Source organism: Lipotes vexillifer, unplaced genomic scaffold (assembly GCF_000442215.2).
Source record: "Lipotes vexillifer unplaced genomic scaffold, Lipotes_vexillifer_v1.1 scaffold134, whole genome shotgun sequence".
Taxonomy (NCBI): domain Eukaryota; kingdom Metazoa; phylum Chordata; class Mammalia; order Artiodactyla; family Lipotidae; genus Lipotes; species Lipotes vexillifer.
The window spans coordinates 3,878,006-3,891,953 of NW_006787464.1; the positions used below are offsets into that span (position 1 = coordinate 3,878,006).

Consider the following 13,948-nt stretch of genomic DNA (forward strand, 5'->3'; position numbering starts at 1 on the left):
CCTACATGAATGGTGACACAAGGGGATCTGGACAGTGTGTCCTGTGTGCAGAGCATCAATGGTGTACCCCTGAGAGATGAAGCCTTTGCTCCGGGCTGAGGGTTAACATCAGCCTGTGTTGCAGTTTGTTTCTGCCTGGGAAGACATCCAGAATGATTCGCAGATTGCTTATGGAAACAGGTAAAAGGAAAAGCTTTAATGAAAAGGCATCAGGAGCACGGCAGAAAATGTGAATGGTCCTTGAAAGAGAAGGTCTAAAGTATCTTTGCTAAATTAAAGAAAAAAAAGTATATGTATATCTATATATATGTATACACATATATACACATAAGATGATTATATGTAAACAGATACATACGTATACATTGATAGTCTCATTTTATATATATATATATATATTTTTTTTTTTTTGCGGTACACGGGCCTCTCACTGCTGTGGCCTCTCCCGTTGCGGAGCACAGGCTCCGGACGCGCAGGCTCAGCGGCCATGGCTCACAGGCCCAGCCGCTCCGCGGCACGCGGGATCCTCCCGGACCGGGGCACGAACCCGCGTCCCCTGCATCGGCAGGCGGACTCTCAACCACTGCGCCACCAGGGAAGCCCTCATTATTATATTTTTAACACATTAAAAACTATTCAGTTTTATTAATTAACGTATATTAAGTACACACATAGTCTAAATAAAGCCTTTCAAAATCCACTGTATGATCCTCAATCAAAATACAGATTACAAGCATTCAAAAACATTTCTCTTCTTCTGATATAAGAATCTGAGAATTGGGATCTCTATGGTTTACAGAACTAAGGATAATCGTTTAGTAAACATGGACGTAAATTAATTTTACGACCATATATATATAGACTGATTTGAATGTGTTTATACCAACACTGCAGCTATGGTGGATCCACCGACAGTTAGGAACCTGGAGTACAACACCCCTGCGGCACCAATCAGCCGCTGACAACATGAAAACATTCTCGCTTGGGCACCCTGGCTGGAGTTGTCCTGCCACGTCCCATGTTTCAGGAGGTGGAGGAGGAAGTCTTGTCTCCTAGATCAGACTGCTAGCTCTGTGAGAATAAGCATGTGTCTTTGTCACTCATCCTCTCAAACTCAGCACAGTGTGAAGCACTGAGGCACTCACCGGTTCATTTTTAAGGCTCATTTTCCGAGCCACACAATAAACAGAATTACGTGAGAGAAAATGTTCTCTGGAAACTGACCCTCTCTCAAACCTGCTGCCCGTTTTGTTTCTCTCTGTCCATTCCTTGACCAAAAGGGAGAAGCAAAAGTCTGTGCTCTCTGCTTTCATTTCCTTCCTATTCACTCCCCCTACACACACACACACACACACACACACACACACACACACACACACACATTTCTCAGCATCTCCCAAACAAAACAACGCTTCTCAATGGTTCTTTCTCTTTCCTTAGCCCCTCTGGCCTCTGCTGCATCAGAAACTGCTTGCCAAGTTCCTGGAAATGAGCTTTCTCCAGAGCTCCACTCAGGATCCATCTCACGAAGGCAAGAAGAGCCACATACCTAGGATTCATTCTCCATAGCAAGAGATCCAAATTCTTGGCTCTGGACCTTAAAAGCTAGAGTGGGGAGGGAGTCCAAGCCATTTAAAAATAAAAACTTTCCACAAGAAAGGAAAAGGAGCATGGGAAGGCTGAGGAAGGAGGAGGAATGCCATCCAGAGAGTCGGAGAATTTAAAAATACACTGTAGGGCAGTGTGGGAAGATGAGGAGTTTGCATCTCCCCACAACTTGGGCACCGGCAGGATGCTGGTGGGGTACCTCGAAGCCCAAGGTGACAGGAGGAGCCCCCAAGCGAACTGGTAGGACGTGGGGGGGACTGAGGAGGTAGGAGAAGTGGAGGCCAGACAGGACCGATGCCCTTGAGGGGTGGCTGAGAGGGGGAAGGGGTTCACCCTTGGAGGCTTGGATCAGGGGGAGCACGCCCAGCGCATCACCTACCCAATCATCCAGAGAAGACCGCCTGATTCTCGGGCCAGGACCTATGCCCTCAGAGGCCCACTGCAGGCCGTGTGGGCCCTGGGGGCATAGGAGGGGGGCGGGAAGGAGATCAGGAGAGGTGCGCAGGAGGGGGCCTCCGGGACCCGAGGAGCGGGACGGGAGCAGAGGGAGTTGGCCCCACCCACTTGAGCCCGGGAAACCTACTGAGCTCCCAGGTGGGGTCCCCAGTGCTCTGAGACCAGAGGCGGGAGGCACACCTGGGCCCCTTCTGTTCCACTGAGCCTAAGCCCCACCCCCAACACCCCCAGGGCCTTTTCCAGTCCTGTGGGTCCTAAGCATAGGGCCGGCCCGCTGCCCAAACCCCACCCCTGCTTAGGCCCTGCCCTATATAGCCAAGGCCTTTTCCACCTTTTCTTCTTTTCTCCTCCTCTTTTTTATTACTGTGGTTCTGTTTTGCCTTCCAGCTGTTGTTTCATCTCTATTTTTATTTTTACATTCTTTCTAACATATCTGTTAATTTCTTAGTATAATTTTATTTTTGACTTTGTTATTGTTCTCCCCCCCTTTTTGTTTGGCTGCTCCCGGCGGCTTGTGGGATCTTGGTTCACGAGCCGGGGGTCTGGCCAAAGATCCTGCGGTGGGAGCTCCGAGTCCAAACCACTGGACTAACAGAGAACCTCAGACTCCAGGGGACATTCATTGGAGTGGGGTCTCCCAGAGGTCCTCATCTCAGCACCAAGACCCAGCTCTACCCAACAGCCTACAAACTCCAGTGTTGGAAGCCTCAGGCCAAACAACCAGTAAGACAGGAACACAATCCCACTCAAAAAAAAAATGAGACAGCAAAAAAATATGTCACAGATGAAGAAGCAAGGTAAAAACCTATAAGACCAAATAAATGAAGAAGAAATAGGCAATCTCCCTGAAAAGGGATTCAGAGTAATGACAGTAAAGATGATCCAGAATCTCAGAAATAGAATGGAGGCACAGACTGAGAAAATACAAGAAATGTTTAAGAAAGCTGTAGAAGAAGTAAAGAACAAACAAACACAGATGAACAACACAATAACTGAAATGAAAAATACACTAGAAGGAATCAGTAACAGAATATAACTGAGGAACAGGAACGAATAAGTGAGCTGGAAGACAGAAGGGTGGAAGTACCTGCCGAGGAGCAGAATAAAGAAATAAGAATGAAAAGAATTGAAGACAATCTCAGACACCGCTGGGACAACACTAAATGCACCAACACTCAAATTATAGGGGTCCCAGAAGAAGAGAAAAAGAACGGGTCTGAGGAAATATTTGAAGAGATTATAGTGGAGAACTTCCCTAACATGGGAAAGGAAATAGTCACGCAAGTCCAAGAAGCACAGGGTCCCAGCCAGGATAAACCACAAAAGAAACACATCAAACCACATATTTATCAAACTAACAAAAATTAAATTCAAAGAAAAAATATTAAAAGGGAAAAACAAAAAATAACAAACAAAGGAAATCCCATAAGGTTATCAGCTGACTTTTCAGCAGAAACTCTGCAGGCCATAGGGAGTGGCAGGATATACTTTAAGTGCTGAAAGAGGAAAACCTACAACCAAGATTACTCTACCCAGCAAGGATCTCATTCAGATTCAACGGAGAAATCAAAAGCTTTTCAGACAAGCCAAAGCTAAGAGAATTCAGCACCACCAAACCAGCTTTACAACAAATGCTAAAGAAACTTCTCTAGGCAGGAAACACAAGAGAAGAAAAAGACCCACAAAAACAAACCCAAAACAATTAAGAAAATGGTAATAGGAACATACATATCGATAATAACCTTGAACATAAATGGATTGAATGCCCCAACCAAAAGACACAGACTGGCTAAATGGATACAAAAACAAGACCCATATATACGCCTGTCTACAAGAGACCCACTTCAGACCTACGGACACATACAGACTGGAAGTGAAGGAATGGAAAAAGATATTCCATGCAAATGGAAATCACAAGAAAGCTGGAGTAGCAATATGCCTATCAGATAAAATAGACGTTAAAATAAAGACTGTTGCAAGAGATAAGGAAGGACACTATGTAATGATCAAGGGATCAATCCAAGATGAAGATATAACAATTATAAATGTTTAGGCACCTAACATAGGGTGCATAAACCCACCAAGACATAAAGCCAATGCTAACAACAATGAAAGGAGAAATCGACAGTAACACAATAATAGTAGGGGACTTTAACACCCCACTTAAACCAATGGACAGATCATCCAAACAGAAAATAAATAAGGAAACACAAGCTTTAGATGACACAATAGACCAGATAGATTTAATGGATATTTATAGAACATTCCACCCTAAAGTTGCAGAATACACTTCTCAAGTAGACACAGAACATTCTCCAGGATAGATCACCTCTTGGGTCACAAATCAAGCCTCGGTAAATTTAAAAAAATTGAAATCATCAAGCATCTTTTCTGACCACAATGCAATGAGACTGGAAATCAATTACAGGAAAAATACTGTAAAAACCACAAATACATGGAGGCTAAACAGTGAGCTACTAAATAACCAAGAGATCACTGAGGAAATCAAAGAAGAAATAAAAAAATACACAGAAACAAATGACAACAAAAACATGATGACCCAAAACCTATGGAACACAAAAGCAGTTCTAAGAGGGAAGTTTATAGCAATTCAATCTCACCTCAAGAAACAAGAAAAATCTCAAATAAACAATCTAACCCTAGACCTAAAGGAATTAGAGAAAGAGGAACAAAAATACATCAATAAACTAATAAACATCAATAAACATCAATAAAACTAAAAGATGGTTCTTTGAGAAGATAAACAAAATTGATAAACCATTAGCCAGACTCATCAAGAAAAAAGGGGAGAAGACGCAAATCAATAAAATTAGTAATGAAAAAGGAGAAATCACAACTGACACCACAGAAATACAAAGGATTATAAGACACTACTACAAACTATATGCCAATAAAATGGACAACCACGAAGAAATGGAAAAATTCTTGGAAAGGTACAATTTTACAAGACTGAACCAGGAAGAATTAGAAAATATAAACAGACCTATCACAAGTAATTAAATTGAAACTGTAATTAAAACTCTTCCAACAAACAAAAGTCCAGGACCAGATGGCTTCACAGGCGAATTCTATCAAACATTTAGAGAAGAGCTAAAACTGATTCTTCTCAAACCCTTCCAAAAAATTGCAGGGGAAGGAACACTCCCAAATTCATTCTACAAAGCTACCATCACCCTGATACCAAAACCAGAAAAAGATATTGCAAAAAAGAAAATTATAGACCAGTATCACTGATGAACATAGACGCAAAAAACCTGAACAAAATACTAGCAAACAGAAGCCAACAACACATTAAAAGGGTCATACACCATGATCAAGTGGGATTTATCCCAGGGATGAAGGATTCTTCAAAATATGCGAATCAATCAATGTGATACACCATATTAACAAATTGAAGAATAAAAACCATATGATCGGGCTTCCCTGGTGGCGCAGTGGTTGGGAGTCTGCCTGCCGATGCAGGGGACGCAGGTTCATGCCCTGGTCCGGGAGGATCCCACGTGCCGCGGAGCGGCTGGGCCCTTGAGCCAGGACTGCTGGGGCTGTGCGTCCGGAGCTAGTGCTCCATGATGGGAGAGGCCACGACAGTGAGAGGCCCGCATACAGCAAAATAAAAAACAAAAAAACAAAAAAACAAAAAAAAAACCATATGATCATCTCAATAGATGCAGAAAAAGCTTGTGACAAAATTCAACACCCCTTTATGATAAAACCCCTCCAGAAAATGGGCACAGAGGGAACCTACCTCAACATAATAAAGGCCACATATTACAAACCCACAGCAAACATCATACTCAGTGGTGAAAAACTGAAAGCATTTCTGTTAAGATCTGGAACAAGACAAGGATGTCCACTCTCACCACTCTTATTCAACATAGTTTTGGAAGACCTAGCCACAGCAGTCAGAGAAGATAAAGAAATAAAAGGAATACAAATGGGAAAAGAAGAAATAAAACTGTCACTATTTGCAGATGACATGATACTATACATAGAAAATCCTAAAGATGCCACCAGAAAACTACTAGAACTAATCAATGAATTTGGTAAGGTTGCAGGATACAAAATAAATGCACAGAAATCTCTGGTGTTCCTCTACACTAACAACAAAAAAATCAGAAAGAGAAATTAAGGAAACAATCCCATTTACCATCGCAACAAAAAGAATAAAATACCTAGGAATAAACCTGCCTAAGGAGGCGAAAGACTTGTACTCAGAAAACTATAAAACACTGATGAAAGAAATCAAAGATGACATAAACAGATGGAGAAATACACCATGTTCTTGGACTGGAAGAATCAATATTGTCAAAATGACTACACTACCCAAAGCAAGCTACAGAGTCAATGCAATCCCTATCAAATTACCAATGGCATTCTTCAGAGAATTAGAAAAAATTCACAGTTTGTATTGAAACACAAAAGACCCCGAATAGCCAAAGCAATCTTGAGAAAGAAAAACGGAGCTGGAGGAATCAGGCTCCTTGACTTCAAACTATACTACAAAGCTACAGTAATCAAGATAGTATGGTACTGGCATAGAAACAAAAATATAGATCAATGGTACAGGATAGAAGCCTAGAGATAAACCCACACACATATGGCCACCTAATTTACGACAAGGGAGGCAAGAACATACAATGGAGAAAAGGCAGCCTCTTCAATAAGTGGTGCTGGGAAAACTGGACAGCTACATGTAAAAGAATGAAATTAGGGCTTCCCTGGTGGCGCAGTGGTTGAGAGTCCGCCTGCCGATGCAGGGGACACGGGTTCATGCCCCAGTCCGGGAGGATCCCACATGCCGCGGAGCAGCTGGGCCCGTGAGCCATGGCCGCTGGGCCTGCGCATCCGGAGCCTGTGCTCCGCAGCGGGAGAGGCCACAGCGGTGAGAGGCCCGCGTACCGCAAAACAACAACAACAACAACAACAACAACAACAACAACAAAATGGTACTGATGAACCTAGTGGCAGGGCGGTAACAAAGACGTAGACATAGAGAATGGACTTGAGGACATGGAGGGGAGGGGGAAGCCTTGGTGAAGTGAGAGTAGCATGGACATATATACACTACCAAATGTAAAATAGATAGCTAGTGGGAAGCAGCAGCATAGCACAGGGAGAGCAGCTCAGTGCTTTGTGATGACCTAGAGGGGTGGGATAGGGAGGGAGGCTCAAGACAGAGGGGATATGGGGATGTATGTATGCACATGGCTGATTCACTTTGTTGTGCGACAGAAGCTAGCGCAGTATTGTGAAGCAGTTATACTCCAATAAATATATATTTAAAAAAATACAGTGTATCCCTCTGAGAGTTCATTTTCTAGGTTTCCATGTAATATTCCAAATTAGTTTTTTCCAAGGAGCTTCAAAATTTTGACAAACGCTCCATAATTCCTACAATACATTGTGTGATCTGGCGGCGGATGAAGAGATGAAAAGGGAAGAGAGCAGACAAGGAAAATGATCGGAGAACCCAACTTGGAAGAGCCCTTTCCAAATGCACAGGGCACAGCACCAGCCAGGTAAGCTAAGGGCACAACAAGCTGCTAGGGGCTTACGGGCTTCTGCAAAGTCACAGTGGGTCATGTCACCACTGCAGGGCTGCTAAATCGTGTGACTAAAAATTGTGTTTATGATCAGGACAGGGTCCCAAAAGAGTCTGCCTGCTAGATTGCTTGAATGTTTTTCAATAAGGGCCCTATTGGCATTTTGGGCAGGATAACTCTTTACTATAAGGGACTATTTTGCTCCTTGTAGGACATTTAGTATCCCTAGAATCTGGCCACTAAATGCCAGTGGCACGTCCCAGTCATAAACGACAATCCAGTACAGCCATGGACATTTCAAAACACCTCTTTGCAAGGGATTCAGTGGATATGACCTCCTGTTGAGAATAGCCTTTGAGCTTTCTGTGAAATTACAGATCTGTGTGTTGTGTAGACTTCAAAAACAACAACAAATCTGTTGGGGAACAAATCGAGTTCTATTCTCAATGGCAAGGTTCGAAGCCTAGGAGGGTGGCTGCTGTGCTGAGTAAGAAGTCCTCATGGGAGCTGCCTAACACTTGGCTCGCGGCTCAAGCATCTGACCCCACAGGGTGGCAGGCAGTCATCCTGCCTCTGTAGGCCTGGCCACAGCTCTGGCCTCCCATGTGCCTGAAAGTGCTGGGCTTGGGCAAATTCTCACCCGTGTTTAGAAATCCCTTACGTGTGACGGAATCACCCTCTGGGCTACCACTTTATGAAAGGAGGTGCTCTTCTGCCCCTTCCTTGCTAACGGGAATGAAGAGAACCATAGAATTTTATGGTCCCAAAAGATTTTAAGAGCTCACGTACAGGTGAGAGAAGTGATGCACAGAGAGGGAAGCAGTTCGCCACCAGTCACACAGCAAAAACACCAGAATAGTTTATGTCCACAAAGTGCTGTAGCACGCAGTCAGTACTCAATAACTGTTACCCACTAGGATTATTATTCCAACATCCCAGGAAGTCCAGCCATTGCTTTAGGTAGTATTTCCCTGGAAGGCAGGAACTCCACCTACTAGGTTCCTGCTTAATACTCTCAAGTCAAGGACAAGTCCATATGGTTTCTGTCAAAGTCCAAGAGGATGGCCATGAAATGAAATCAAGATTCTTGTTCACAAGCCCAGAATCCCTTCCTTTGGCATTATGGAGGGCCACTAAGAGACTACATGCTCCCATTACCATGCATATAGTAAAACACAGAGTGCTAGCAGTGGAAAGGAAGCTGAAGGCTACCTGGCTCACAAGCTTTGTAGAAGGGAAGTCAATCAAACCAAGAGTTGGGCAGGTGGGTAGGTGAGCCAAAGGTGTTTATTCTTGCCCAGGACCCATGGCCAGAGATGGACTTGACAGTGTGACAGGAAGTCATGGAGTAGAAAGAAAGAGAGGCCTGGTGTCTAGGATGCTTTTGTACAGAAGAGGCAGGTGTAATACTGGGGACAGAAGGTGGCTGAGACAATTCCACAACCCTTGACCCTCAGCACAGATGCCCTCCTCTCCCTGCTCCATCCCTCATGTCATCTCAAGATGACTTATCTCAAGATCACTGGCCCATCTGTGAAATAAGAAAGCTAATCTAGAACTCTTATTTCTAAAGCATTAATGCACTCAACATTTTCAAAGCACCCTTAAGAACCAATCCTGGCCCTTAAGGAGTTAAGTGTTCCAGCAGGAGGGAGAAGGCACAGGCAAACTCATCTACTACACCTACACGGTGAGGGTCATGTGAAAAGCGTAGTCATGTTCCCCCAGGCCTGCTTTTCAGAACACTAGTTCCAAAAGATACCATGCCTGGAAAAAGGGTTCCAGGGCCAAATGATTTAATAATTTGGAAGTGGGACTACCCTGGTGGTCCAGTGGTTAAGACTCTGTGCTCCCAATGCAGGGGGCCCGGGTTTGATCCCTGGTCAGGGAACTAGATCCCACATGCCACAACTAAAGATCCCGTATACCACAACTACAGATCCGTGTGCCGCAATTAAGACCCAGCGCAGCCAAATAAATACTTAAAAAAAATAATAATTTGGAAGTGCTGTTACCCCCACCCATTTTAGAAGACATAGTACAAATTAATGTGCTAAAGGCATTAAGATACCTTGCAGTAAAATCATATTAATGCTGAATAAAAACCCAATGATTCTCAAACTCATTTGACTACTAAACCCATGGCAACAATATTCTACTGAATGTAATTTGCCAGACTCCAACTGGGGTGATCAGGAATGGGTTTGAAGGAGGAGAAAACATTTTGAATGGACCCAAAAGACGAGTAGGGTTTTATCAGGCCCAGATGGAGGGGGGATATGAATCCATCGACTCAGCAGACACTTGCTGAGCACTTCCTATGAGCAAGGCCAACCCTTGGTGCCACGCAGACATGCAGACCTTAAAGCCCTGATCTCTGCTTCATGGCAGAGTGAAGGGCACTGGCTCTGATTTGACAAAAAGCATCTTTTGTTTGGGGAATAGGAGGCACATGGCCAGGGTAAAGCAGGCATGAAAAAGGGAAGAAAGAATAAGGGTGGAGCCAGACAATGTAGGCCTAAGCATGCAAAGAAAAAGGAGCTCTCAGATGTGTTGTTTACCAGGTCACCTCTTCCATGTTAACAGCACTGGCCCAGGCAGTCATGTTCATTTCCCTCTGCCATGGCTGGTAGAGAAACCCCAGGCAAGCCTCTCCCTTCTCTGGGTCTCAGTTTTCTCATCTATAAAATGACTGGACTGACTAAGTTCTCCAAGGCTCCTTGCAGCAGCACCAAAGACAGCACATACTAGCACTTAAGGGGAGGAAGGCTATGGGGACAGGAGAATAGCTGCTGGTTTGGATGTGTCAAAAGGCTTGCAGGAAAATGAGCAGGGGAAAAACGAAGCTAGCTCCACTTCCACTCAGGGCTCAGTCCCCATCCACCCGATATCTCAGATTGTGGTTCTCAAACTAGAAGAATAAATGTAGCACACTTTCCAACAGTCAATTTTGTTCAAAAAATTGAGGAAAGTAAATTTAATTTTTGTACTAAGACTGGGAGATATTGTAGACTAGAAGGCAATATTCCCAATGTATTTTAAAGATTTTTTTTAAGTGAGGACTTAATAGAAATATCTGCCCTATGCTGGCATTTTGTCTTATGGCCCCAGAGTCCCTGGAGGTGTTCATTCACACTTAGAGGGAACATTCGACTGGGGAACCCAGAGCCTTTGCTATCTAAGTCTTATAGAGACAGAAGCCTACTTATCCTGATTAAAGCTGTGCCAAAGAGGCTGGAACTCACCATTGGACTGGTCGTCCCCATAGTTCTTATGGGATGGTGCATACAAGAACATCAAAGCAAAGACATACAGGTTCCACATGCCATAGATGCCTGTAAAAAAGGCACTGTTCACTTGGACCGTGACGCCGCCCCACTTCCAATGGCCTTCAGTCACCTACAGGATAAAGGAGTGACATTCAATTGGAACCAAGAAGAAACAACTCCAACATAGGAACCAACTAACACAAACACCAAGTCTCTTCCATATATGTGAAAGTGAAGGGCCATGTAAGATTCCATCTTTTAATCTGAATCATACTAGTATGAATTTAAGGTTAATTGAGGGTTTACTATGTGTCAGGCACAAAGTCAGTGGTTCTCATCTTGGCTGCACATCAGCATCACCTGGGTAGCGTCTCTTCCTAAAACAGCAGCACATAATTATCCCTAATTTAATGAAACAGCATTTGAGTCTTAACGCTTATCTACAATTATAGTTCCTCCTCTGCCACCTGTCTTCCCAGCTGGATGTAAACTCCCTGCAGGTAGAGACCAGTTCTGGTTTGTTTTCTGCCATATCTTCAGCACCTGATAGACAACAGGGTTGGTTAAATAAACAAATGGGTCCTCGGAGTGAGTAGTTTTCCTGAGTGGGGCCACATGGAGAAGCAGAAGGACACAGGCTTGAAATCAGAGACCTGGATTCAAGTCCAGGCTCTACCACTCACTTTCTGTTTAATGTAAGAGAAGTAAGATTAAGACTCGAAACTTCAGTTTTCTGAAGTGCAAAACAAAAACTTGCAGGGTTACTAAGGAGAATTAAGTAAAAATATTCCTAGAAATTTCCTGGCACACAGCAAACACTCAAAAAATCTTATTTTATAATGTCACCCTATGAAAGTCACTCATGAAGGTAATTACGAAGCTTTCATATGCTTTACAATTTGGCAAGAATGTTTTGAGGCTGGTTTTGTCTATGTTAATGACTTGGTAATTGTTTTAAGGGCTGATGACATATGGATTGCACTAAGAACTGTCAAGAAAACTGTTGAGCAGAGGAGCTAATAATTTGTGCCAGCTCTGAGATCAATGAAATGATTTGACCACTTCTGCGTGCTACAGGAAATCTTAAATGGGAGGAAAAGAAAGTATTGGACTGATGTTCTTGTGATGAGGCTGGGTTATATAAACCATATCTAGGAGTCCCTCCTTCTAGGAGCTAAAGTGTAAGATGGCAAGCTACCTCTAAATGTTAATGACTTAAACAAGCAGGTTGATTTCACCTCCTGTTTATGAGGCAGTGGGTCTATATTCATTTGGGACCCTCTGTATAACCCATGACCCACAAGGGGCCCCAGGCAGAATAAAGGTACAAGGACAGGTATTTCCTTCTGAAATACCTAGAGTGTCAGTTAACCAGGTTAATGGATTATAGACTTGCCAGTTTTAGTTTGGCCTTGTTAATACACAATTTTTCATTTTTGTGATTCATAAACAAACCACCACCACCAACTCTTATTTACTTTGGGAAATAATTCACTTTATATGACACGCTCAGGAAAGTTTTTTTGGCAAAGAAGGATTTCATAACCATCAATGATTTTAGAAAAATGTACCAGCATTCAAGCTATTTAGGACTGCTTCTTAGAAACATCTCCAAATGTCACTCTTCTTACTTTCAAGTACAGAATATCCTAACTTTATAAAAATTACAATACTTAGAGCATACTTAAGATGATTTTTAATGCACATAATGGAAGGGGAGAAGCAGCCTTAAGATAGTTTTTGGAAATCCATGTACCTGCTATCATAACAAAGGGAACTCTTCTTTATGTGATCAAGGAGGGGAAATGAGGCTGGGAGAGCTAAAGGTAATGTGGAGTAAGGCAGTTCTTATTTTCTTCTACTCTGTTAAGGCAGTGGGCCCCTCAGCTAGGGGAAGGGCCTGCAGGAGAGCCTACTTCCCATAATATAAGCTGGGAATACTCAGTACTGACAACTTTGCTGAAATTGATTCTTGCTGGGACTGGCATAACTGATCCATCTAAGGAAACACTCCCCTGCATGCCTGGTACACAATGGTGCTCTACACACAGATATTTGTTGAATCAATACGGGCAAAAGCACAGGGATGAGTGCAAGAATGCCAGCACAAATACAGGGAGGTAGAAAGGGTGTACAGAAAGAGTCACTTTTAGGAAATATCTAAGAAGTAAGAAGAAAATATTGTAGTCCATAGTAAACCATAAATAATTACACTTACAAGTAAAAGGAGTAGTCAATGACCTAATGAGTAGTCAATAGGTCAAATCATTTAAATAGTGCTCTCTACTATATTCCTTTATTATCACTTAAAACAAATCGTCAACGTAGATATTAACAAAGCTAAGACTTTTAGAAATAATAACAAGGATGATGATAGTTAACGTTTATTCAGTGCTAATGATGTGTCAGGCACTATACTAAGAACTGTACATGGAAGATATCATTTAGTCTTCATAACAATTCTGTGAGGTAGGCAGGTAATATCTCCACTCAACTGGTGGTAAACTGTGACACAGAGTATCTTGCCCAAGATTGCTCAGCCAGAAAGTTGTGGTCCTGACCCACCAAAAAAGGTGGGTGTTCCTAACCATTATACAACACAAGAGTAGGAATATTATCTTAAATAGGATGAGTCTCTTAGTTAGAGAGACTAAGAGGCAACTATTAGGTCAAATTTCCTTTGAAATTCACTTAATTGAGCACAATATTTATACAGTGTGTGTGTGTGTATATATATATATATATACACGCACATATACATACACAGGTTTTTATATTCAAATCTGTAATTATATGAACTATGTACCCCAGATGTAGTAATGTTTGGTATATAACAAACTAGATATATATGCAAAATACAGTTTTACAGTAGAAACACTGAAATGAGATGCTTATACTATGAGGGATGCACTGGAACCAGGACTGGCTGAGGAAACAGTAGATTCAAGCCCCCATCCCATGCTTGCTTTGGGACATCTGCACTTGTTTAAAATGGAGTTGCAGAATTACCCATACTATTTGATTTGTAATCTCTAAATGCATTACTTCCTG

At 42.7% G+C, this 13,948-nt stretch overlaps 1 protein-coding gene across 2 annotated transcripts in view; it reads right to left on the bottom strand.

Annotated features, from left to right (window-relative positions):
* The window catches only part of WLS (Wnt ligand secretion mediator), a 107,030-nt gene that overhangs the window by 6,937 nt on the left and 86,145 nt on the right, over positions 1-13,948 (bottom strand). For both annotated transcript variants that reach the window (XM_007460113.1, XM_007460112.1), the window contains one exon: positions 10,874-11,027. In XM_007460113.1, coding sequence (XP_007460175.1) covers positions 10,874-11,027 — 154 coding nt within the window. The remainder of the gene's footprint in view (positions 1-10,873; positions 11,028-13,948) is intronic.